The 25,399-nt window shown below is 46.2% G+C and overlaps 3 protein-coding genes across 8 annotated transcripts in view; 2 read left to right on the forward strand and 1 right to left on the reverse strand.

Annotated features, from left to right (window-relative positions):
- Positions 1-14,250, forward strand: part of BRI3BP (BRI3 binding protein) — a 38,757-nt gene extending 24,507 nt beyond the window's left edge. The window contains exon 3 of the mRNA XM_050748157.1: positions 8,073-14,250. Within this exon, the coding sequence (XP_050604114.1) occupies positions 8,073-8,512 (440 nt within the window). The 3' untranslated portion in view covers positions 8,513-14,250. The remainder of the gene's footprint in view (positions 1-8,072) is intronic.
- Positions 1-25,399, forward strand: part of TMEM132B (transmembrane protein 132B) — a 1,306,862-nt gene that overhangs the window by 659,776 nt on the left and 621,687 nt on the right. The window lies entirely within an intron of this gene.
- Positions 1-25,399, reverse strand: part of UBC (ubiquitin C) — a 187,168-nt gene that overhangs the window by 101,007 nt on the left and 60,762 nt on the right. Inside the window, exon 1 of one of the 6 annotated variants that reach the window (XM_050748027.1) lies at positions 17,370-17,373. The exons of 4 other annotated variants lie outside the window; for them this stretch is intronic. The gene's annotated coding sequence lies outside the window, so the exon portion shown is untranslated. Of the gene's footprint in view, positions 1-12,722; positions 12,727-17,369; positions 17,374-25,399 lie in introns of those variants that run through there. One more of the 6 variants, XM_050748030.1, reaches the window with a different exon arrangement.

Below are 25,399 nucleotides of genomic sequence, written 5' to 3' on the forward strand. Positions count from 1 at the left end.
TGCAGTGGCCGATCTCGGCTCACCACTGCAACGTCCACCACCTGGGTTCAAGCCATTGTCGTGCCTCAGCCTCCCGAGTAGCTGGGATTAGAGGCTCCTGCCACCGTGCCTGGCTAATTTTTAAATTTTTTTTAGTAGAGATGGGGTTTCACCATCTTGGCCAGGGTAGTCTCAAACTCCTGACCTCATGATCCACCTGCCTCGGCCTCCCAAAGTGCTGGGATTACAGGCGTGAGCCACCGTGCCCCACCTAATGTTTGTATTTTTTGTAGAGATAGGGTTTTGCCATGTTGCCCAGGGTGGCCTTGAACTCCTGAGCTCCAGTGATCTGCCTGCCTTGGCCTCCCAGAGTGCTGGGATTACAGGCATGCGCCACCATGCCCAGGTGAAATTAATTTTAATAAGATATTTTAGTTAACCCAATATATTAAAAACATCCCAACTTATAATTAATAGAAAATTACGAGGTGTCTCACATTTTTTTTGGGTAACTAAGGCCTTTGAGACTCAGTCTCTATTTGACACTTAGAGCGCACGTCAGTTCTGACTTGTCACATTTCAAGGGCTCAGCACACGATAGATGGCACAGCCTTTGTCCCTATTCTAGATCTGCTGGCACAAAGCATGTGTCCAGGAGTTGGAAGGATGGATTTAAGGTTCATGTCTTTGTCGTGTTGCTTACTCCTCTGAAGCCGCTGAAGCCACTTCCAACAAAGTTTCCAATAAAGTGGGGAAAATATGAACCGTGCTTCAGTGATGTGTCGGCACAGGGCAGGGACTGTGTGGCTCCGGAAACTGGACCCCCTGGTTCCAAATCCCAGCTCTGCCCTGTCCTAGCTGTGGGACCCTGGGCAAGGAGTCCTTGTGTGGAAAATGCTGTTTACCCTATCAGCAAGTCATGAGGACTAGATGACTGTGTGTGTAGGGTGGTTGGATGGCGCCCAGCCCATGGTCAATACTTGGGGGCTTACAAAGGGGCCCTCCTCCAAAATGTACATCATTGTGCATTTCTGGGACCTGCCAATCTCACTTCTCCACACTGAGGGCCGGCTGGCCAGCTGCACCCAGAGCCAGCTTCCGCTGCCGCAGCCATCAGGACTGACAGGTGTGCAGGTGTAAACCTGGCCCACGCTGAGGAACAAGTCGGCCACCAAAACATTCACTTTGCTTGAACGGTGCCTGTTAGGCGTTGAATCGTGTCCCCCCATATTCATCTGTTGAAGTCCTAGCTCCCAGAACCTCAGAATGGGACGCTGTTTAGAGATGGGGTCATTGTGGGTGTCATTTGTTAAGATGAGGTCATACTCTGGAGTAGGGTGGGTCCCACATCCAGGGTGACCGGTGTCCTTACATGAAGGGGAAATTTAGACACAGACACACGCAGGGAGAAGGCCGCGTGAAGGCAGAGTAGAGAGAGGAGTATGTCTGGCAGTCACGGAGTGCCAAGGATCGCCAGCAACCCGCAGACACTAGGAGGGGCCTGGGCCGATTCGCCCTGGAGCCTCTGAAGGAGCCAGCCCTGCTGACACGTTCTTCGAAGACTTCCAGCCTCCAAACAAACTGAGAGAATAAACTTCTGTTCTTTTTTTTTTGAGATGGAGTCTTGCCCTGTTGTCCAGGCTGGAGTGCAGTGGTGCTATCTTGGCTCACTGCAGCCTCCGCCTCCTGGGTTCAAGCGATTCTATTGCCTCAGCCTTCCGAGTAGCTGGGATTACAGGCTCATGCCACCAAATCTGGCTAATTTTGTTGTTGTTGTTGTTTTGAGGCGGAGTCTTGCTCTGTTGCTCAGACTGGAGTGCTGTGGTACAATCTCAGCTCACTGCAACCTCTGCCTTCCGGGTTCAAGCGATTCTCCGGCCTCAGCCTCTTAAGTAGCTGGAATTACAGGCACCCACCACCACACTGGGCTAATTTTTGTAGTTTCGGTAGAGGCGGGGTTTCACCATGTTGGCCAGGCTGGTCTCGAACTACTGATCTCAGGTGATCCACCCGCCTTGGCCTCCCAAAGTGTTGGGATTACAGGCGTGAGCCGCTGCACCCGGCCTTCTGTTCTTTTTTTAGCTACTTGGCCATGGCAGCGCTAGGGAAGTCAGATGGTACCCCTTGACCATCAGGCAGAACATGCAGGGCCACTCGTGTTCTCTTTAGGATTTTGAGGGCCTCAGGGAGTGACATTGCTTTGGACCACCCTTCCTTGGTTTAAAGGACAGCTTTCACTGAAGTCACCGAGGGGTGGAAGGCAGGGGTGGCATTCTCCTCTCTGGGCATCTTTCCCGGCTGATCACCTATCTTGGCCCCTTGATGACATGATGATGCTTCTCAAAGTATGCTCTGAAGAACCCCAGGAGGTCCCTGAGACCCTTTTGATTAGGAGGGGTGACTTGAGAGTTCCTCTCTTTTCCAGTAACATGTCTCTGAGGTCAGGGATTTAGCAGGTACTTTAATACTTCCATATATATTGATGCCATGTTAAGATGACGGCATTTTAGGTATATTGGATTAAACAAAATATCTTATTAATATTAATTCCACTTTTTTTTTTTTTTTTTGCCTTTTTTACTGTGAGTACTTGACAATTGTCGGTGACAAACGTGGCTCATATTTGTGGCTGGTGTTCCGTTCCTCTGAATTCAAAAACAGATTTGGGGGCCAGGTCTCCTCCAAATAGCTAGATAGGAAAGAGACTGGCAAACATTCAGAACACTGCCACTGTTCTCACTGTGGTTTGTTCTGCTTTCGAAACAGTTGCTTTTCGTGAAAAATATTTTGTGTTAACCTATTGTCTCGGTCAGTTCAGGCTGCTATAACAAAATTCCATAGACTGTGTGGCTTAACGACCTTTTTTTTTTTTTGAGATGGAGTCTGTTCCGCAGGCTGGAGTGCAGTGGTGCATTCTCGGCTCACTGCAACCTCGGCCTCCCGGGTTCCAGTGATTCTCCTGCTTCAGCCTCCTGAGTAGCTGGGATTACAGACATGTGCCACTACGCCTGACTAATTTTGTGTTCTTTTTAGTAAAGATGAGGTTTTGCCATATTGGTCAGGCTGGTCTCGAACTCCTGACCTCAGATGATCTGCCCACCTTGGCCTCCCAAAGAGCTGAGATTACAGGCATGAGCCACCGTGCCTGGCCTAACAGACATTTTCATTTCTCACAGTTTGGAGGCGGGAAGTCCAGGATGAAGGTGCCAGCAGATTCAGGCTGTGGGGAGAGCCCTTTCTTGTAGACGATGCCTCACTGTGTCTCACGTGGAAGGAACAAAGCAGTTATCTGGGATCTCTTTATAAGGGCACCTAAACTCATTCATGGGAGCTCCACCCCCATGACCTGATCACCTCCCCAGGACTCCACCTCCTAAGACCATCACTTTTGGGTTTAGGATTTCAACATAGGAATTTTGTGGGGGATGCAAACACTCAAAGCCTAGCATCTATAATGGGTTATTTGAAAATGAGTTAATGATAGCAATGTTTTTAAATTATTAACGGCTGGGCACAGTGGCTCATGCTGGTAATCCCAGCACTTTGGGAGGTTGGGGCAGACAGATTGCTTAAGCCCAGGAGTTTGAGACCATCCTCGGCAACATAGTGAGACCCTGTCTCTACAAAAAATCAAAACATTAGCTAGGTGGTGCATGCTTGTAGTCTCAGCTACTCAGGAGGCTGAGGTGAGAGAATTGCTTGAGCCCAGGAGAGAGAGGTTGCAATGAGCTGAGATCATGCTACTGCAGTCTAGCCTGGGCTACAGAGCAAGACTGTCTCAAATAAGTAAATGAAAAATAAATAAAATTTAAAAGACAATTAACAACTAATTAAAAACTAACCTAATTTTCTGCTCTGGTAAATATATCAGTTAGGTAGAACCCACATAAACAAAAGCTCTGGGGACGCTTCAATAATACTGAAGAGTGCAAACAGGTCTTGAGACTGAGAGGTTTAGGAAACACTGGTTTAGCCTCCAGTCTGCAGGGGACAGGTGTGAAAGTCAGCTCCCAAGTCAACCACATTTAGTCAAAATGCTCACGATGCCTCAGGAAGGCACGGTATAGGAAACATACCCTGGCTTCTGGGGAGTCCTGGTGACCCCAAACCTTTAGTCCCAGAGACGGCTGCTGTTTACAGTGTTGGACTCTAGACACTGGCCCACCGTGCAGAGCCTGATCATTCTGGGGAACTATGAGACATTCACGCCGTAGGTGTCGTTATTGACCGGAGGAGTTTCAGGGTCGAGGCTTCCCATCTCAGGCCTGCTCTGGATTTGCGCTTGCCCACTCCAGATGGTTGTGTCACACTTCTCCCCATGGTCCTCTCTGTCCCCAAATGCATACAGTTCATCACGCCTAAGCCGATGGATCTCAAAGTGACCCTTAGATCAGCAGCAGCAGCAGGAGCCTCCCTGGCAAACTTGTAAGCGGCGCAGATGTGGCTGGGCATGGTGCCTCACGCCTGTAATCCCAGCACTTTGGGAAGCCAAGGCAGGCAGGTTGCTTGAGCTCAGGAGTTCGAGACCAGCCTGGGCAACATAGCGAGATCCTATCTGTATTTGCTGGTTTCCACACTGCTATAAGAAAATGCCTGAGGCTGGGTAATTTATAAATAAAAGAGGTTTAATTGCCTCACAGTTCCACGTGGCTGGGGAGGCCTCAGGAAACTTGTAATCATGGCGGAAGTCAAAGGGGAAGCAAGGCACATCTTACATGGCAGCAGGAGAGAGAGGAAGCAATAGCGAGGGATAAACTGCCAAACACTTAAACCATCAGATCTCGTGAGACTCTCTCACTTTCATGAGAACAGCATGGAGGAAACCACCCCCACGATCCAATCACCTCCTACCAGGTCCCTCCCTGGACACGTGGGGACTACAATTTGAAATTAGATTTGGGTGAGAACACAGAGCCAAACCATGTCACTGTCTCTATAGAAAAATACAAAAATTAGGCAGCTGTATTGGCGCACGCCTGTAGTCCTGGCTACTTGGGAGTCTGAGGTGGGAGGATCGCTTGAGCCCGAAAGGTCAAGGCTGCAGTGAGCTGAGATCACACCATCACACTCCAGCCTGGGTGACAGAACAAGACCCTGTCTAAAGCAAAAAAAGCTGCAGATTCGTCGACCCACCCAGGACCTACTGAATCAGATCCGGGGGTGGGGCCCAGCAACCTATTTTCCTAAGCCCTCCAGGGGATTCCTGGAGGAATCACACAAGTTTGAGAGCTGCTTGTGTAAATTACCCTTAGGATATAGCTCTCCTTGGACTTGTTAAACAACACTGTGAGGAAACAGACAATTGCAACATGTGGGACCTCCTGCAAGAAAACCATCCTGGAAAAATTAGACTTCAGAATTTCAGTGTTTCTAAAATGTCTTGGGTCTCTTCTCGATTAACAGAGACTAAAGTGATGGCGAATGCAGAACATGAACTGTTGCTGGGTCCTGGTGAGGGTCAGGAGGAAACAGCTATTCCTGGATAACTGGGAAATTCAAGTGATATTATATGGAATTGTTAATTAATTTTTTTTTGACACAGAGCCTCACTGTGTCTCAGGCTGGAGTGCAGTGGCGCCATCTAGGCTCACTGCAACCTTTGCCTCCTGGGTTCAAGCAATTCTTCGTGCCTCAGCCTCCCGAGTAGCCAGGATTACAGGTGTGCGCCACCACGCCTGTCTAATTTTTGTGTTTTTAGTAGAGATGGGATTTCACCATGTTGGCCAGGCTGGTCTCAAACTCCTGATCTCAGATGATCCACCCACCTCGGCCTCTCAAATGCTGGCATGAACCACCGCTCCCGGCCTGGAATTGTTAATTTTCTTAGAATGATGATAGTATGGTTTTGAGATGAATGATGTCTTTATTCTTAGATGATGCATGATGAAATATGTGTACATCTTTCAAATGGGTTAATCCAAAAAGTATGTAAATGGAGAATGCAATATACAGCATTTTTAATAATTGTTCAACCTAGTTGGTTTCAAAAGGAATATTCTACTGTTCTTTCAACTTTTTTGTTTCAATTTCCTTAAGTCAGGCACACAGAAGATGCTACTCTTACATTTCACTGCATTCTTGAGATGGAACTTCGTGTGTGGGTACCAGTTAGGATCAGGTTTGGCTGAAACAGAAATCCAACATAACATTGGCTTAACCAAGATGGATGCTTATTTCCCTCTTATATAAAAGTTCTCAGGGAGGTGGTGAGGCAGGTTTGATGGTTCTGATGCATGTGGTGCTCTGGACCAAAGTACCTTCCATTGTATTGTTCCTCCATGAGTGCCTTCCCCGACCTCATGTTCCAAAGTGGCTGCTCCAATTCCAGCCATTGTATCCATGTTCCAGCAGGCAGAAGAGGTAAAGGACACATTCCTGCTACTTTAAGGGAAAACCCTCTGAAGCTACTGCAGAAGACTTCCACTTACCTCTCCTTGACCAAAGCTTAGTTATGTAGCTGCAAGAGAGGCTAGGAAATGCTTTAATCCTAGGTGGTTGTGTGCTCAGCCTGAAGGGCATTTGTTACTATGGAAACTGAAGGACAATTTGCAGGCTATGCCCCACTGCCAGAGGTGTTTTAGTAAAAGGCAAAAGTTGTTTTTTGAGACAAAGTCTTACTCTGTCAAACAGGCTGGAGTGCAGTGGCACATTTTGGCTCACTGCAGCCTTGACCTCCCAGCCTGAAGTGATCCTCCCACCTCAGCCTCCTGAGTAGCTGGGACTACAGGTGTGTGCTATCACGCCTGTCTAAATTTTTAAAAATTTGTGTTCTCTAGAGATTGGTTCTGTATTAGTCTGTTTTCACACTGCTATAAAAACATACCCGAGGCCAGGCATAGTGGCTCAGGCCTGTAATCCCAGCACTTTGGGAGGCTGAGGAGGTGGATCACTTGAGGTCAGGAGTTCAAGACCAGCCTGGCCAACACAGTGAAACCTCATCTCTACTAATTATACAGAAAGCAGCTGGGTATGGTAGCATGTGCCAATAATCCCAGCTACTTGGGAGACTGAGGCAGGAGAATTGCTTGAACCTGGGAGGCAGAGGTTGCAACGAGCCAAGATTGTGCCACTGCACTCCAGCCTCAAACAAACAAAAAACCTGAGACTGGGTAATATATAAATAAAAGAGGTTTAATTGACTCACAGTTCTGCATGGCTCAGGAAACATAATCATGGCAGAAGGCAAAGGAGAAGCAAGCACCATCTTCACAAGGCGGTAGGAGACAGAGAGCAAAGGAGGCAGCTGCCAAACACTTTTATACCATCAGATCTCATGAGACCCCCGCCCACGATCACAAACAGCATGGGAAACCACCCCCATGACCCAGTCACCCCCCCCCACGAGGTTCCTTCCTCCCCACGTGAGGATTACCCCCACCCACGATCACAAACAGCATGGGAAACCACCCCCATGACCCAGTCACCCCCCAACGAGGTTCCTTCCTCCACACGTGACAATTACAATTCAAGATGAGATTTGTGTGGGAGCACAGAGCCAGTCCATATCAGGGTCTCACTATGTTGCCCAGGCTGAAGGTGAAAGATGTATATGATTTGAAGAGAAACCAGTGTATGGAGAGGATTTTTAAAACTCAATATGGCAGGCCGTCTTAAAGGGCTTCCCTGGCCAGGCACAGTGGCTTACTCCTGTAATCTCAGCACTTTGGGAGGCCGAGGCAGGTGGATCACCTGAGGTCAGGAGTTCGAGACCAGCCTGACTAACATGGAGAAACTCCGTCTCTACTAAAAATACAAAATTAGCCAGGTATGGTGGCGCATGCCTGTAATCCTAGCTACTCAGGAGGCTGAGACAGGAGAATCACTTGAACCTAGGAATCAGAGGTTGCGGTGTGCCGAGATCACACCATTGCACTCCAGCCTGGGCAACAGAGCAAGACTCGGTCTCAAAAAAAGGCTTCCCTGTGTGTCCTCACGGAGCTTAGTGTGACTATTCAGAGGAACTTCCTTGAGTTCCTTGGGTTGTTGCAAAGGCCTTTTAAGCCCAGCAGGCCAGCTAAGCTACCCAACTCCAGCTTGTCAAGAAACCGCTGGCCCCTGTGTAACCAGCCCTGTTCCTCTTTTCTGTCCTGCAGTCTCCAACCTGTCCCAGTATTTCAGCCCAGCCTCGGTGTCCAGCAGCCCGGCCCGCGCGCTCCTGCTGGTCGGCGTCGTCCTCCTGGCCTACTGGTTCTTGTCCCTGACCCTGGGCTTCACCTTCAGCGTCCTGCACGTGGTGTTCGGCCGCTTCTTCTGGATCGTGCGGGTCGTCCTGTTTTCCATGTCCTGCGTGTACATCCTGCACAAGTACGAGGGCGAGCCCGAGAACGCGGTGCTGCCGCTGTGCTTCGTGGTGGCCGTCTACTTCATGACCGGGCCCATGGGCTTCTACTGGCGAAGCAGCCCCAGCGGCCCCAGCAACCCCAGCAACCCCAGCGTGGAGGAGAAGCTGGAGCACCTGGAGAAGCAGGTCAGACTGCTCAACATCCGTCTCAACCGGGTGCTCGAGAGCCTGGACCGCTCCAAGGACAAGTGAAGGTCAGCCGGCCGGGCGGGTCCACAGTTACCAGCACGCTGTCTCAGAAAACGGAAACGGAGGAAAAAAAAGCCAAACCCCAAACAATCTTAATAAACACGACTGAGCAAGAAAGTGGCGCTGTGTAAGGCTATTTCCACCCACCCGGCAGCTCTCAGGACACATTCCCAGAAGAGCGGAAAGATCATTGACGTGGAACTACACACGAAGTGTCATTAGTGGGAAAAAAAATATTTTTTAAACAAAGGATATAACCATATTTAGCTGTACAGTAAGAAATTTATCTGTGCATAGAGCATACAGTTAATTTTTTCAAGCATTTAAATACATCTTTTGTAAGGTTTTTTAATAAAGGCAGATTGAGTCAAGTTTATTAAAACTTTACATGGAGGGGAAGAATATGCTAATTTGACATTTGAGAAAAGTTGAAATGCAAGCGTTTGTTTTCGCAGCTTAGGGGATTGGTGGGTGAGGTCTGTGTGCGTTATTTTCATGTTCCCCAACTGTGAGCTTTATTTCATGTTATTTTTGGTGGATGTTGACTTAGTTCATGAATGTTGTCACTTCTAAATGTGGACAGTTGGGCTGCAGGATGCAACTCCACCTCTTTTGGATCCTAGAGACCCCTGCCAAGCTCCCATCAGTCCTATTTCTAAATGAAGACATCGCCATTTCTAGACCTGAGATTTTCTCCCCTCTGTGGTTGTATGTATTTTAACCTCAACATTTTGAAAAGGAAAATGCAATTAGGGGCCAAGAAATGTCCTGGGGATTTGATGCCAGGAAGTACCTGTGTAAGGATTGGAGATTGCTCCAGAATCTGTTCCTTGTCTGTCTCAATTTGCAGTTTGCTCACTAGGCCTATATACAAAAGCTATAGCCTTGAGGGGTTTTTTGTTTCATTTTGCTTTTGGTTTCCTCAGGACGTTAGAAGGAAAACAAGCAGTAGCAGCTAATAACATTCTCAAGTGTATTGCTGCTTAGAAAGATTCTCAGGAACAATTAGCAGCAATAAGCAAGCCTTTGAAAAGAGCTGAATTATTTTTCCTGAAATATTTACAATACACAGGTGCTTTTTATCTGAAATCTGTTGTGTCCTCCTTTTAGGCAGTTTCTGTGGGCAGAGAGTGGGACATGCGACGTGGGCAGCTGTGGGGATCCTGGGCAAGGGAGTTTCAGAAGGTGTGGCTCAGGGGCTGGTAGAAACGCCCCTTTGCTAGAACTTGTTTTTTAAAAAAGAAAGCCCTAGGCCAGGCGCAGTGGCTGACGCCTGTAATCCCAGCACTTTGGGAGGCCAAGGAGTGTGGATCACCTGAGGTCAGGAGTTCGAGACCAGCTTGGCCAACATGGTGAAACCCCCGTCTCTACTGAAAATACAAAAATTAACGGCATGGTGGTGTGTGCCTGTAGCCCAGCTACTCAGGAGGCTGAGGCAGGAGAATTGCTTGAACCTGGGAGGCGGAGGTTGCGGTGAGCTGAGATCACACCACTACACTCCAGCCTAGGCAATAGAGCAAGACTCCATCTTAAAAAAAAAAAAGCCCAGCATTTTGCAGCTTTGAAGCTGCTGGGATCACGACTATCTCTGTGGCCCTTACCTGGCCACAGATGTGCCCTGGCAACCCACTCACAGTGCCCTGCGTGCAGGTTGGTAGATACGCCTGCCAGACCTGCTAGAATCAAGACCTTATGGTCCAGGTCTCAGTTTGGAGAAGATTCAGCTGTCTGCCACTTCTTGTGTAGTATTCCTGTGAAGTTTTATTTTTGGTGCAAGTATCTGGAAAACAGATACAGATGTTTTTGTGGATGTTGATGAGACTTCTGTTTTTAAGGTACACATGATGGGACCCAAACTCTCCTGGAGAGTTCCATTCTCTTTCTGAAACGTGTACCTGTTTCAGGTGCATGTTTATTCAATGTGCATGGGTATTTAAGATTTGCTGGAGCAGGCTGGGCATGGTGGCTCACCCCTGTAATCCCAGCACTTTGGGAGGCCAAAGCGGGCGGATCACCTGAGGTCAGGAGTTCGAGACCAGCCTGGCCAACATAGTGAAACCCCGTCTCTACTAAAAATACAAAAATTAGCCGGGCCTAGTGGTGGGTGCCTGTGATCCCAGCTACTTGAGAGGCTGAGGCTGGAGAATTGCTTGAACCTGGGAGGCAAAGGTTGCAATGAGCGAGATCATGCCACTACACTCCAGCCTCAGCAACAGAGCGAGACTCCATCTCAAAAAAATTATTTGCTGGATCAAATTTTTTTTTTTTTTTTTTTGAGATGGAGTCTCGCTCTGTCACCCAGGCTAGAGTGCAGTAGCGCGATCTGCAAGCTCCGCCTCCCGGGTTCACGCCACTCTCCTGCCTCAGCCTCCTGAGTAGCTGGGATTAAAGGTGCCCGCCACTGCACACGGCTAATTTTTTGTATTTTTAAAAAACACGGGGTTTCACTGTGTTAGCCAGGATGATCTCGATCTCCTGACCTTGTGATCCGCCTGCCTCAACCTCCCAAAGTGCTGGGATTACAGGCGTGAGCCATCGCGCCCGGCCTGGATCAAATCTTTATCCATGCACATTGGAACACGGGATTACTGGGTTGAAATCATTCTAGTTTTGTCATTTAGATACTTGTAGATGAATCTATTTTAGCACAGGGTGTAAATAACTCGGGAGGTCATCTCCATCTTCTTTCCTTTTGTGCATTTGGCTATATCACGTTTAGGTACTAAAACAGCTTTGCTCATGTTAGCCCATGGAAAACTGGCGTTCTGTGCACAAAGCCAATGATCGCCGGCCCTGCCTTGGCCCCTCCCTTGTTTGTGGTCATTGTGAGATGCCCGCATGTTAAGGCTTAAGCTGTCACTGGGCTGCGCGTAATACCCGCTTCATTCCTCCTCCCACCCTCTTACACAAAACATGAAGGGCACTGCGCTCTATTGAGATCTCGGTAAGATCATCATTTTAACTCGTATTCGACTGAGGGAGGTAACATGTTATCTGGGTGCTGGTGGATTGAGACCTCAAGCATCAATTCAAAATTGCTGTCGAAAATATGCACAATTTTTTTCCACTTTGGCTAAGTGTAGGCTCTGAAGCCAATTTTATAGCTTGATACATTCTGGTGAAAGATGTCTTCATTTTTAATGAAAGAACCTACAGTTAGTAGGTGTCACCTCAGGGTAGAACCTTATTTGAAATTCTGATAGAAATCCTAGATGCTAGATTTGAAATAAACCTCGGTTTTATTGCATATATTTTACCTTTTTTGGGGCACATCTTACCCCAAAATAATTGGGGATTTTTGGTTCCTTCTCCATTCCATGGAAGCTTGTAGGATATTGGGATTGGGCCTCTCCTCGCCACCTGCCTCATCTCTTTGTTTTTTTCTCTCTTTTGTATGTGGAAAAATGTATTTTTGTACCATATCTCATACCTGGAGAGAAACCTTTTTTATATCTTCAGGGCTGTAGAATATATTAGTGCAACACTTCACTGAATGTGATGTAAAAGCATTCTCATGAAAACTGGTTCTGTTATAATTAAGACTCAGTGTTTAAAAGATCTTAATCAGTGTTAATTTCCCAGTGTTTCAGTGTTAATTTCCCAGTGTTTCAGTATCATAATAAACACTTGTTTTACTGAAAACAGAAAATAATTCAGAAAAGGAAAAGGACCCGCCATCTCCAGATTGCTGGAATTGTATGGGCGTGTTGGGGTTGGTTCAGTGGTCTCTTCCTTGACACCCTAGCAAAGATGCTTTTGTGGAGTGTAAACCTTTCATAAATATACTTTCCAGGCTGGGTACAGTGGCTCAAGCCTATAATCCCAGCACTTGGGGAGGCCAAGGCGGTGGATCACTTGTGGTTGGGAGTTCGAGACCAGCCTGGCCAACATAGTGAAATCCCGTCTCTACCAAAAAAATACAAAAAAAAAAAAATAGCCGGGTGTGGTGGCGGGTTCCTGTAGTCCCAGCTACTCAGGAGGCTGAGGTGGGAGAATTGCATGAACCCAGGAGGCAGAGGTTGAAGTGAACTGAGATCGCACCTCTGTACTCCAGTCGAGGCGACAGAGTGAGACCCTGTCTCAAAAAAAAAAAGTGTGTGTGTGTGTATATATATTTATATATACACAGACACACACACACACACACACACACTTACTTTCCAAAACCAATCGGCATTACCTGCCCTTTGGTTTCTTTTGCTTTGGGTTTCAGCCCCCATATCATTTCCGGTAACAGCACAGCAATAGAATTTCTGGGAAGCGGGCCTTGTGAATCGTGCCTGTGTCTTAATTCACAAAGGGGAGATGAATGCCTTTGAAAGGTGTTTAATACACTTTCCCCAGAAATGAGAGCCTGTCTCATGCAGGAGTCGGGAGGCAGCGATGTCAGGGAACTGGGACTGTATCTTTATGACTGTGATGGTGGTAACCAAGTGGTGTAGTCCCCTCTGGGGAACTGAGTAAGAACACAAAGGTTCGGGTCAGTGATTAGGAAGACTGTAATATGACTTTTTACACGCCCGGGAGGGCTGCCTTGCAGAGAGGATGTGAGCAGCTTACTCACTCATCTGGCCCTGTGATTCCGCAGGCTTATGGAGCAGTTAAGAATAACAGCTGTCAAATGGCCTAGACATGCTTAATGCAATTTGTCGCTAGTGGAAATCCTGAATTGCTTCATTTTTGCGAGCGCCGCTACTTCTTAAGATGCTTTTGATGAATGACATCTGCCTTACAAGCTGACACCTGTTAACCTCTCCCCAGCAGGTTTCGAACTGGCCGACTTAACCAAAAAGCCGGCTCTTGCCATCTATCTAGTGTTAAAGGAATTCCTGAGGCTCCTAAGGGGTCAGCTGACCCACTCCCGACTTTTTAGTTTTAATGATCTATACCTTCTGCAACATTTTTGTTTATGGCCATTTGAATAGTTGGACTTTGACTCCTCACTTGTGAATAATAGGAATGCATTTTGCAGAATCTAACAATACCCTTAAAATTCATACTGGACAACCATCAGTATGATGTATAGTATCTGGTGTAAACAAATTTTATTCAGCATATTAAATTATTCTGTGTTTTGCTTTTCCTTGATATGTAGGAGGTGCACCAGTACCAGTTTTTCTCTTGTGGCTTAAAACGCTGATTGCCATTTGCCTTGTCTACTGAAAAGCTGTGGCAGCGAGTGGTGTTATTGACCATGTGTTCTAATGTCTTTTTGCAGATTTAAAGGTTTTATTGTAGTGTCCATTTAATATCTGCATGTGTTTAATCTCTGAATACCGTGTAATTAAACTGATTAACTTGTGATGGTGATGGTAATTAGCACACACTAAAAATCCAGTGAAGCAATTGTTTCCCTCTTCTTAACTGGAAATCACACTTGTGAGGTATAGTATCCATTATCAACAGTGGAGTCATGATTGACTTCATATTTCGTGTATCTTGTTATAAATTTTGTATAGCATTTAATTTGGCACTTAATATAAATCAATTTGATTTAAATAGTGTGTGTGTGTACATGGTGTGTGTGTGTGTGTGTGCACACTTTAGTTTCATGAGCCTTGGGAAATTGATTCTACAAATATATAGAGATAAATGTATCAGGCATATTTTTTTGCAAAGCGATATATACATTCCTCCTATTTATTAAATCACTGGCTTTGGTGTTATGTAGAGATATTTGTAGATCTCAGAGCAGAATTAAAATATTGTGAAAATTACAGCTTAATAAATGTTTATTGTAATTTTGTTGTATGGACTTTTAAAATATATTTCATCACTTCTAACCAAACATTTGTGGAGTTTCCCCAGTTTTGATATGTAACCAGGATTCTGTGGTTCTATTCTCAATCTGAGAAGAGTCATAAAACGTTAAATTTATGTGTTCAGTTGGAGGTAGGGTTGCAAGATAAAATACAGGATGCCCAGTTACATTTGAATTTCCGATAAACAACCAGTGGTGTTTTAGTATACTGTAGAAGTGTTGGCTGCTCATCTGAAATTCAAATGTAAGCAAGTTTCCTGTATTTTTAGTTGCCAAATCTGACAGTCCTAGCACAATGATGTGTGCCTCTCCACCCCAACCCGCGTACCCATGCTGCTTTCTCAGGTCCTAAAAATCCTTTTCTTTTTTTTTTTTTTTTTTTTTCTGAGACAGTCTCACCCAGGCTGGAGTGCAGTGGCAAGATCTCAGCTCACTGCAACCTCCATCTCCTGGGCTCAGGCAAGCATGTCTGGCTAATTTTTGTATTTTTAGTAGAGATGGGGTTTCACCATGTTGGCCAGGCTGGTCTCCAGCTCCTGACCTCAGTGATGTGCCCGTTTCAGCTTCCCAAAGTGCTGGGAAACAGGCGTGAGCCATCATGCCCAGCCCTAAAAATCCTATTCTCAGTAAACATTTAGGAGCAAATGTAACGGTAGTCTAATCAAGTTAAATACACTTCTGACCCATGAGTACTGCTCCTGGTTTTTATGCAAAGACAGTCTCACATAGGTCGATACGGGGACAATTTGAGGCTAGTTATTGTGAAGTTATCTGGGGGCAGCCTGCGTGGCCTGTCACTGGGAAAGCAGGCAGGTGAGCGGAGGCAGTGAGGCACCGGAGGACGTGCAGTAGGCAGTAGTGACAGTAACAGCGTGGGGTGAGAAGCAAACCAGAATGACGGGGACAGCTCATTTGAGTAAAGTCAATACCTGCTATTAAAGTAATCATTTTGGCCGGGTGCGGTGGTTCACACCTGTAATCCCAGCACTTTGGGAGGCCGAGGTGGGCGGATCACGAGGTCAGGAGATCTAGACCATCCTGGCTAACACAGTGAAACCCCATCTCTACTAAAAATACAATTAGCCAGGCATGGTGGCACACACATGTAGTCCCAGCTACTTGGGAGGCTGAGGCAGGAGAATTGCTTGAACCCAGAAGGTGGAAGTTGTGGTGAGCTGAAATCACGCCACTGCACTCCAGCCTGGGTGACAGAGTGAGACTCCATCTCAAAAACAAACAAAATTATTATTTTGTGGCCGGGCGCGGTGGTTCACGCCTGTCATCCCAGCACTTTGGGAGGCCAAGGCGGGTGAATCACTCGAGTTCAGGAGTTTGAGACCAGCCTGGGCAACATAGTGAGACCCTGCCTCTACGAAAAATAAATAAATTGGTTGGGCGTGGTGGCGTGTGCCTGTGCCTGTAGTCCCAGCTACTCGGGAGGCTGACGTGGGAGGATCACTTGAGCCCAGGAGGTTGAGGCTGCAGTGAGCCATGATTGCACCACTGCATTCCAGCCTGGGCAAGAGAGTGAGATCCTGTCTCAAAAAGTAATCATTTGGTAAGAACGCATTGAAAGCAAGATTCGAATTAAACACTGTCGGCCGAGGAGGAGGAGGGGAGTGGGTTATAGGGTGGGGATCAAGAGGAATGCCAAGTACAAGAGGAATGAGACCTCACAGGAGAAGTCGCTGAGGGCTTGGCCCTAGAGGGTGCTGGGAACCCTGCCCAAGCCTGGCCAGCTACAGCCTCACCATCTCCCACCGCCCTTCTGCCCTCTGCCAGTCCCGCCGCAGCCCCGGGGCAGCTGGCAGCATTGCTACCAGCCCCTTTGCATCTATGAAGGAAAAATAGAATCCTTAGGACCTCAAACTCACTATGCCAAGGGCAAAGTTAAGCTTGGGAACTGAGTCACAAAACAAAACAAAAAACAAACACAAACTTCCTTCCTTTGTCCCAAACAGATAGCTGCCTACTTTATCTTGTATAAAGTGTAGATTTGGGCTGGCTGTAGTGGCTCACGCCTGTAATCCCAGCACTTTGGGAGGCTAAGGTAGAAGGATCACTTGAGCTCAGGAGGCAGAGGTTGCAGTGAGCCGAGATGGCGCCACTGCGCTCCAGCCTGGGCGACAGAGTGAGACTCTGTCTCAGAAAAATAAATTAAAATGAATACATACATAAATACGTAAAATGTAGATTCATGAGTGCTCATCAAAGCCAAGCAAGACTCTGAGCCCTGCCTCACTGCCTACCATTCCCCACATTTTTCCTCCGTCCTTCCCCGCCTGCTTGCTCATCTCTTTTAAATACTGAAGTCCTCAAAACCCTTTTCGGAGACAGCGCAGCCACAGATCCTACTGTGACTTGTTTCTTTCCCTTGGGCCTGGCCTCACCCTTGGCAATATAAGTCACTAATCCATTGAGACCTGCCCTAGTCACTTTTTGGTTTACACTCCTATTTCTAACTAAGGCCCCCTGTACTGTTTTGTTTTTCTGGGTATTTATTTTATTTTATTTTATTTTGAGACAGAGTCTCACTCTGTTACCCAGGCTAGAGTGCAGTAGTGAGATCTCGCCTCACTGCAACCTCCATCTGCATGGTTCAAGCAACCCTGCTACCTCAGCCTCCCTAGTAGCTGAGATTACAGGCATGCACCACCATGCCCAGCTAATTTTTGTATTTTTTGGTAGAGATGGGTTTTCACAATGTTGGCCAGGCTAGTCTTGAGCCCCTGACCTTGAATGATCTGCCTGCCTCAGCCTCCCAAAGTGCTGGGATTACAGGCGTGAGCCACCGCCCAGGCTGTTTTTGTTTTGTTTTGTTTTGTTTGAGGCGGAGTTTCACTCTTGTTGCCCAGGCTGGAGTACAACGGTGCAATCTCAGCTCTCCGCAACCTCGGCTTCCTGGGTTCAAGCAATTCTCCTGCCTTAGCTTCCCAAGCACACAGGCATGTGCCACCATGCCCAGCTAATTTTGTATTTTTAGTAGAGATGGGGTTTGTCCACGTTGGTCAGGCTGGTCTTGAACTACTAACCTCAGGTCATCTGCCTGCCTCGGCCTCCCAAAGTGTTGGTATTACAGGCATGAGTCACTGCACCCAGCCCCCCTTTTTTTTTTTGAAAGAAAAAGAAAAAAACAAAAAAACAGCTTTATCAATGTAAAACTGACATACAGTAAACTGCACAGGTTTGAGTGTAACTTGGGTAACGTTTGAAATATGTGTACACCATGTACGTCGAGCTTGCCACAATCAAAATAGCAAACATGTCCATCACCTCAGGGCCCTTTGGGGTCCCTCTCACTGCTCTCCATCCCCAGGCAACCTTTGAGCTGCTCTCTGTCACTAGACATTAGTTTCCTTTTTTTTTTTTTTTTTGGAGACGGAGTCTCGCTCTGTCGCCCAGGCTGGAGTGCAGTGGCCGGATCTCAGCTCACTGCAAGCTCCGCCTCCCGGGTCTACGCCATTCTCCTGCCTCAGCCTCCCGAGTAGCTGGGACTACAGGCGCCCGCCACCTCGCCCAGCTAGTTTTTTTTTTTGTATTTTTTAGTAGAGACGGGGTTTCACTGTGTTAGCCAGGATGGTCTCGATCTCCTGACCTCGTGATCCACCCGTCTCGGCCTCCCAAAGTGCTGGGATTACAGGCTTGAGCCACCGCGCCCGGCCTTTTTTTTTTTTTGAGATGGAGTCTCCCCTGTCGCCCAGGCTGGAGTGCAGTGGCACAATCTTGGCTCACTGCGACCTCCACCTCCAGGTTCAAGCAATTCTGCCTCAGCCTCCCAAGTAGCTAGGACTACAGGCGCCTGCCACCACACCCAGCTAATTTTTGTATTTTTAGTAGAGGCAGGGTTTCACCATATTGGCCAGGCTAGTCTCAAACTCCTGACCTTGTGATCTGCCCACCTCAGCCTCCCAAAGTGCTGGGGCTATAGGTGTGAGCCACCACACCTGGCCCTAGTTTGCATTTTCTAGCATTTTATATAAATAGGGTGAAACAGCATGTGTCTCCCCATGCCCACCCCCCAGCTTCTTTCACTTAAGATAATTATTTTGAAATCCATCCCAGTTGTTGCCCTTATCAATAGTTCACTCCTTTTTATTGCTGCGTAGTATTCCGTTGTATGGATGTACCACAATTTGCTTATCTGTTCACCTGTTGATGGACTTTCTGGTTGTGTCCTATTTAGGGCTATTACAAATAAAGCAACTATGAACACTTACGTATAGGACTTAGTATTAACATATTTTCACTTCTCCCAGGTAAATACTTAGGACCAGAATGGCTGGATTATATTGTAGATATAGGTTTAATTTTTTAACATATTGTTTTCCAAAGTGATTGTAGCATTTTACATTCCTACCCACTGTGCATGAGAATTCCAGTTCCTCCATAGCCTCACCAATAGTTGGTATGATCAGCTGTTTTCACCCAAAACATATATTCACTTACTAATAGGTATCGTCTTTTTTTTTTCTTTTTTCTTTTTATATGAATTTTTTTGAAACAGGATCTTGCTTTGTTGCCCAGGTTGGAGTGCAGTGGTGCAATCACAGCTCACTTTAGCCTCGACCTCCCAGGCTCGGGCAGTCCTCCCACCTCAGTATCCCACATAAGTGGGACTACAGGTGTGTGCTATCACACCAGGCTAATTTTTAAATTTTTTTGTAGAGATGGGATCTCACTATGTTGCCCAGGCTGGTCTTCAACTGCTGGACTCAAGTGATGCTCCCATCTTGGCCTCCCAGGGATTACAGATGTGAGCCACCATGCTGGGCGTCTTTTTTTCTTTTTTACTTTTTTTCCATTTTTCATTTTTATTTTTTAAAAGATAGAGACAGGATTTCACTATGTTGCCACTAGTCTCCTGCCTCAGCCTCCCAGAGTACTGGGATTACAGAGGGGAGCCACCATGCCCAGCCTGTCAGGTGTGGTCTTAACTGAAAGCTAACCATCTTTCATTAAACAAAGAAATACTTATTTCTGACAAGTGTAAACAGAATTTCAATAAACAGCTGTGGAAATCTTCTTATGAATTACATACATTAGCCAACACTTGATCTTCACAGTAGCAAAGTAACCACTGAAAAATGATAACATGCATCTATCCAAAGCACCTGTTCTAAAGCCCCAAAGAAAAGCAAACCAAGTCAATGGTCGATGGTCAAATCTTCGATGATGATTAACAAAAAATTAACAAAATAAGTAATCTATAGGTTTTATTTGTTTTTTGTTTTTTGCTTTGAGATGGAGTTTTGCTCTTGTCGCCCAGGCTGGAGTGCAATGGCACGATCTCTGTTCACTGTAACCTCTGCCTCCCAGGTTCAAGTGATTCTCCTGCCTCAGCCTCCCGAGTAGCTGGGATTACAGGCAGGCACCACCACACCTGGCTAACTTCTGTATTTTTAGTAGAGACAGGGATTTCACCATGTTGGTCAGACTGGACTCGAACTCCTGACCTTGTGATCCCCCACCTTGGCCTCCCAAAATGCTGGGATTATAGGCATGAGCCACCGCACCCAGCCTAATTTTTTTTTTTTTTTTTTTTTTTTTTTTTTTTTTTTTAGTAGAGACAGGGTTTCACTCTGTTGGTGGGCGATTTATATTTTTTATTTAGTAACTGCTCAACATTGATTACATTGGTGGCTTCAATGTAGATAATGCTAGGATTAGTTCCAAATATGATCGAAATATATCTTAACCACTGCAGGCCATGAAACAACAGGTAGCACAATGTTAACAAAGGGGACTATTGGGAGATTGAGTACTCAACATCATGCAAGTCGCTTGTAGTATAATGGTTTTGTGAGCTGGTCACAGTGCTACAGCATGAATGTGTGTGGCCCCTCAAAATGTAAATGTTAAATCCCTAATTCCCAGTGTGATGGTATTTGGAGATGGGGTCTTTGGGAGGTGATTAGTCTAGATGAGAGGGTCTTTGGGAGGTGATTAGTCTAGTTGAGAAGGTCTTTGGGAGGTGATTAGTCTAGTTGAGAGGGTCTTTGGGAGGTGATTAGTCTGGTTGAGAGGGTCTTTGAGAGGTGATTAGTTTAGTTGACAGGGTCTTTTGGAGGTGATTAGTCCAGATGAGAGCGTCTTTGGGAGGTGATTAGTCTAGTTGAGGTCCTGAAGGTGGACCCCCATAATGGGACTAGTGGCCTTATACGAGAGCCAGACACCCCTCGACTCCACCATGTGAAGACATGAGAAGGTGGCTGTTTTTTAACTAGGGAGAAGGCTATCGCCAAATACTGAGTTTGCCAGTACCTTGCTCTTGAACTTCTCAGCCTCCAGAACTGTGTGAAATAAATATTTAGTCTATAGTATTGTATTACAGCATCCCGACCTTACTAAAACAGACGGTTGCCTTCATATGAAAAAATTAAAACGACAAAAGGCTTTGTTTGTTTTTTTGAGACAGAGTTTCGCTGTTGTTGCCCAGGCTGGAGTGCAATGGCACAATCTTTGCTCACTGCAACCCCTGCCTCCTGGGTTCAAGTGATTCTTTGGCCTCAGCTTCCTGAGTAGCTAGGATTACAGGCATGTGCCACATGCCCAGCTAATTGTTTGTATTTAGTAGAGACAGGGTTTCACCATGTTGGTTGGTAAGGCTGGTCTTGAACTCCTGACCTCAGGTGATCCATCTGCCTTGGCCTCCCAAAGTGCTGGGATTACAGGCGTGAGCCACCACACCCTGCCAAAAAGGCTTTATTTGATCTAGTCCCTAAATCACCCCCAGATAGTAGCTTGGCCACCTGTGGACACAATAATTTAGGCATAGCTATAGTAGATGAAATGTTCCCTTAATCCCCTAGAGGAGGTCCCATCCATCAGGAAATGATCTAATTAGTGGAAAGAAACTGGTGCATGTGGCCCGGCACGGTGGCTCATGCCTGTAATCCCAGCACTTTCGGAGGCCGAGGTGGGCAGATCATGAGGTCAGGAGTTCGAGACCAGCCTGGCCAATATGGTGAAACCGCATCTCTACTAAAAATACAAAAATTACCCGGTTGTGGTAGCATGCGCCTGTAATCCCAGCTACTTGGGAGACTGAGGCAGAAGAATCGCTTGAACCCGGGAGGCGGAGGTTGCAGTGAGCCGAGATCAAGCCACTGCACTCCAGCCTGGGCAACAGAGCAATACTCCGTCTCAAAAAAAAAAAAAGAGAGAAACTGGTGCATGTATACACGTGTGTCAAGCATGCATTTATGTGAGAAAGTGTAAGTACACGTGTGTATGTGCATTTGGAATTTCTAAAAGTGCTGGTTTCTAGGCTTCTAATCAGAAGTGTGGCATCACTTCTCCCTGATTTTAAGCAGTAGAAGTTCACAATTCTAGCTAGGCGCGGTGGCTCATGCATGTAATCCCAGCACTTTGGGAGGCCAAGGCAAGCGGATCACTTGAGCTCAGGAGTTCAAGACCAGCCTGGGCAACACACCAAAAATTAGCCAGGCATGGTGGTGTGCGTCTGTGTTCCTAGCTACTTGGGAGGCTGAGGTGGGAAGATCACTTGTGCCTGGGGGGCAGAGTTTGCAGTGAGCCAAGGTTGTGCCACTGTGCTCTAGCCTGGGTGACAGAGTGAGACTCCATCTAAAAAAAAAAAAAAAAAAAAAAAAAAAAGTTCACAGTTCCATTACATCAAAAAACAAGGGAAGGGGATGTGGGATGCCTTTTCTTGGTTATCTTCAAATGGCAGTAATTATAAGCTCAAAATAAAGCATCCGATGTTTGACACTATATTAAACCTATTCTAAAAGAAATGAGTTCTCAAACTTAAAACTAAGATGCTTGTGGCTTTCAAAATACTTAATTTTGAATTAAAAATAAAATCCACCAGGCGTGGTGGTTCACGCCTGTAATCCCAGCACTTTGGGAGGCCAAGGCAGGCGGATCACCTGAGATCGGGAGTTTAAGATCAGCGTGACCAACACGGAGAAACCCCGTCTCTACTAAAAATACAAAATTATCTGGGCATGGTGGTGCGTGCCTGTAATTCCGGCTATTCGGGAAGCTGAGGCAGGAGAATTGTTTGAACCAGGGAGGCAGAGGTTACGGTGAGCTGAGATCGCGCCATTGCACTCCAGCCTGGGCGACAAGAGCGAAACTTTGTCTCAAAAAGTAAAAATAAAAATAAATAAAATAGAATAGAATAAAATCCAAGGCCAGGCCTTGGCTCACACCTATAATCCCAGCACTTTGGGAGGCCAAGGCAGGTGGATCACCTGAGATCGGGAGTTCGAGACCAGCCTGACCAACGTGGAGAAACCCCATCTCTTCTAAAAATACAAAATTAGCTGGGCATGGTGGTGCGTGCCTGTAATTCCAGCTACTCAGGAAGCCGAGTCAGGAGAATCGTTTGAACCCGGGGAGCAGAGGTTGCGGTGAGCCGAGATCGCACCATTGCACTCCAGCCTGGGCAACAAGAGTGAAACTTCGTCTCAAAAAATAAAAATAAATAAAGTAGAATAGAATAAAATCCAAGGCCAGGCCTTGGTTCACGCCTGTAATCCCAGCACTTTGGGAGGCCAAGGCAGGTGAATCACCTGAGATCAGGGGTTCGAGACCAGCCTGGCCAAAATGGCGAAACCCCGTCTCTACTAAAAATAGAAAAATTAGCCAGGCATAGTGGCCGGCGCCTGTAATCCCAGCTACTTGGGAGGCTGAGGCAGGAGAATCACTTGAACCTGGGAGATGGAGGTTGCAGTGAGCTGAGATTGTGCCACTGCACTCCAGTCTGGGCGACAAAGCACAATTCCATCTCAGAAATAAACAAACAAACAAAAAAACCCAAAACCAAATTTCTGTTTTGTATAAAGCTCAGAGAGGTTAAGTGACCTGTACAAAATGGAACAGCTAATAAGGAATCATGGAAGTCAGGACTGAAACCCAGCAACTCTGACTCCAAATTCTGTTTTCTGCTGCACTGCACAGACAGTGCAAGGTCCAGGGTTTCCCTCTGTATTGTGAAAATTTACAGAGTTATCTTTTAATAGTTTTTTTTTTCAAATGCATGCCTTTGGTCATTCTCAGTCAGTTAAACCAATCTCAGGGGAACCTTTGCTGGGATTGATCTTTTCTGGACACTTTTTGGCCTGCAGGGGTCTCGAGTTGCCCTCTGCAAAGAGGCTATGTTTGACGAGGCTTGAGGATCTCATACCAGGCAGGGTTAAACTGTTCTTGCTATTCATCTTGGGAGGAGATAAAACAAGTAGACTAATTCTCCTCTCATCAACTTTGATTTTGAAAGGCTGAAAAATTGCTCCTCTGTTTTTAGATCCTTTCTTCATATTGCACACCCTGTGTGAGTTGTGGAAAATCATTTAAATGCTATTCCAATTTTTTTTTTTTTTAAAGTATAGGAAAATCATGAAGACATGGAGTTAAGCTTAAAAGGGTTCATTTATTCATTCATCTTTTCACTCATTCATTTGCATAGGTGTGTGGTTCTCAAAGTGTGGTCTGGGTTCCTCTGGTTACATAAAATACTATTAATAACAGGTTATTTATATTTAAAATACTATTAAAACAGGTTATTTTTCACTTTCATTCTCTCACGAATGTACAATGGAATTTTCTAGAGGCCATGAGATGTGTGCTCTCACAACAGAATGAATGTAAAAGCTGCAAAAGCGGAGATGGGGGTCCAGCTGTCTTCTCTTTAGCTACATATCAGAGATTTGCAAAAATGTAGGACAATGGCTGGGTGCGGTGGCTCATGCCTGTAATCCCAGCACTTTGGGAGGCCAAGGCAGGAGGATCACAAGGTCAAGAGATTGAGATCATCCTGGCCAACATGCTGAAACCCCATCTCTACTGAAAATACAAAAATTAGCTGGGTGTGGTGGCGCACGCCTATAGTTCCAGCTGCTCAGGAGGCTGAGGCAGGAGAATCGCTTGAACCCAGGAGTTGGAGATAGCAGTGAGCTGAGATTGTGCCACTGCACTCCAGCCTGGTGATAGAGCAAGACTCCGTCTCAAAAAAAAAAAAAAAAAGGACCACACCATTCTCATTAACCCTAACTTTTTTTCAAAGTATAGTGGGTTTTATTTTTTGTTTTTGTTTATTTGTTTGTTTGTGTGTTTGAGACAGAGTTTTGCTCTTTTTGCCCAGGCTGGAGTGCAATGGCATGATCTTGGCTCACTGCAACCTCTGCCTCGTGGGTTTAAACTATTCTGCTGCCTCAGCCTCCTGAGTAGCTGGGATTACAGGTGTGCGCCACCACGCCTGGCTAATTTTGTATTTTTAGTAGAGACAGGGTTTCTCCATGTTGGTTAGACTGGTCTCGAACTCCCGACTTCAGGTGATCCCCCCTACCTCAGCCTCCCAAAGTGCTAGGATTACAGGTGTGAGCCATCATGCCCCGCCTCAAAGTACAGTTATTTTTCATAACAAATACGTTGTTTATGGTCACATGCAATGGGTTTATCCTTGTTATTTCATTTTATTTATTTATTTATTTATTTATTTTATTTATTTTTGAAACAGAGTTTCGTGGGGTTGTCCAGGCTGGAGTGCAGTGGTGTGATCTTGGCTCACTGCAACCTCTGCCTCCCGGATTCAAGTGATTCTCCTGCGTCAGCCTCCCGAGTAACCGGGATTACAGGCATGTGCCACCATACCAGGCTAATTTTTGTACTTTTAGTAGAGGTGGGTTTCTTCATGTTGGCCGGGCTGATCTTGAACTCTTGACCTCAGGTGATCCACCTGCCTCAGCCTCCCAAAGTGCTGGGATTACAAGCGTGAGCCACCATGCCTGGCCTATCCTTTTTATTTTGAATTAACACATACATATTTTTTGGTTTCTTAGTTTTACTTATAATTCGGTAATTATTTCTAGTTGTGCTACTAATTTTAATGGATAGATATAACCCACAGAAACAAAAGCTCTTGGGGTCCTCAGTAAGTTTCAGGACACATGTCCTGAAACCCTACTGGCAAAGGCAATTCACCACATAGTACACAATTCAAAGCCACATCTGGGTGTTGAATGAACACTGAGCTCCTGCCTGGTGCCCAACCAATACATTCTGCTGCCCTAAGGCAACTCCTGTTACCAGTATCTTGTGGCTCCTGTTAGGGATATTTGATGACTACATGAGCAAATACGTATGTATCTTTTTTTTTGTTTTTGGAA

Source organism: Macaca thibetana, chromosome 11 (assembly GCF_024542745.1).
Source record: "Macaca thibetana thibetana isolate TM-01 chromosome 11, ASM2454274v1, whole genome shotgun sequence".
Lineage (NCBI taxonomy): Eukaryota > Metazoa > Chordata > Mammalia > Primates > Cercopithecidae > Macaca > Macaca thibetana.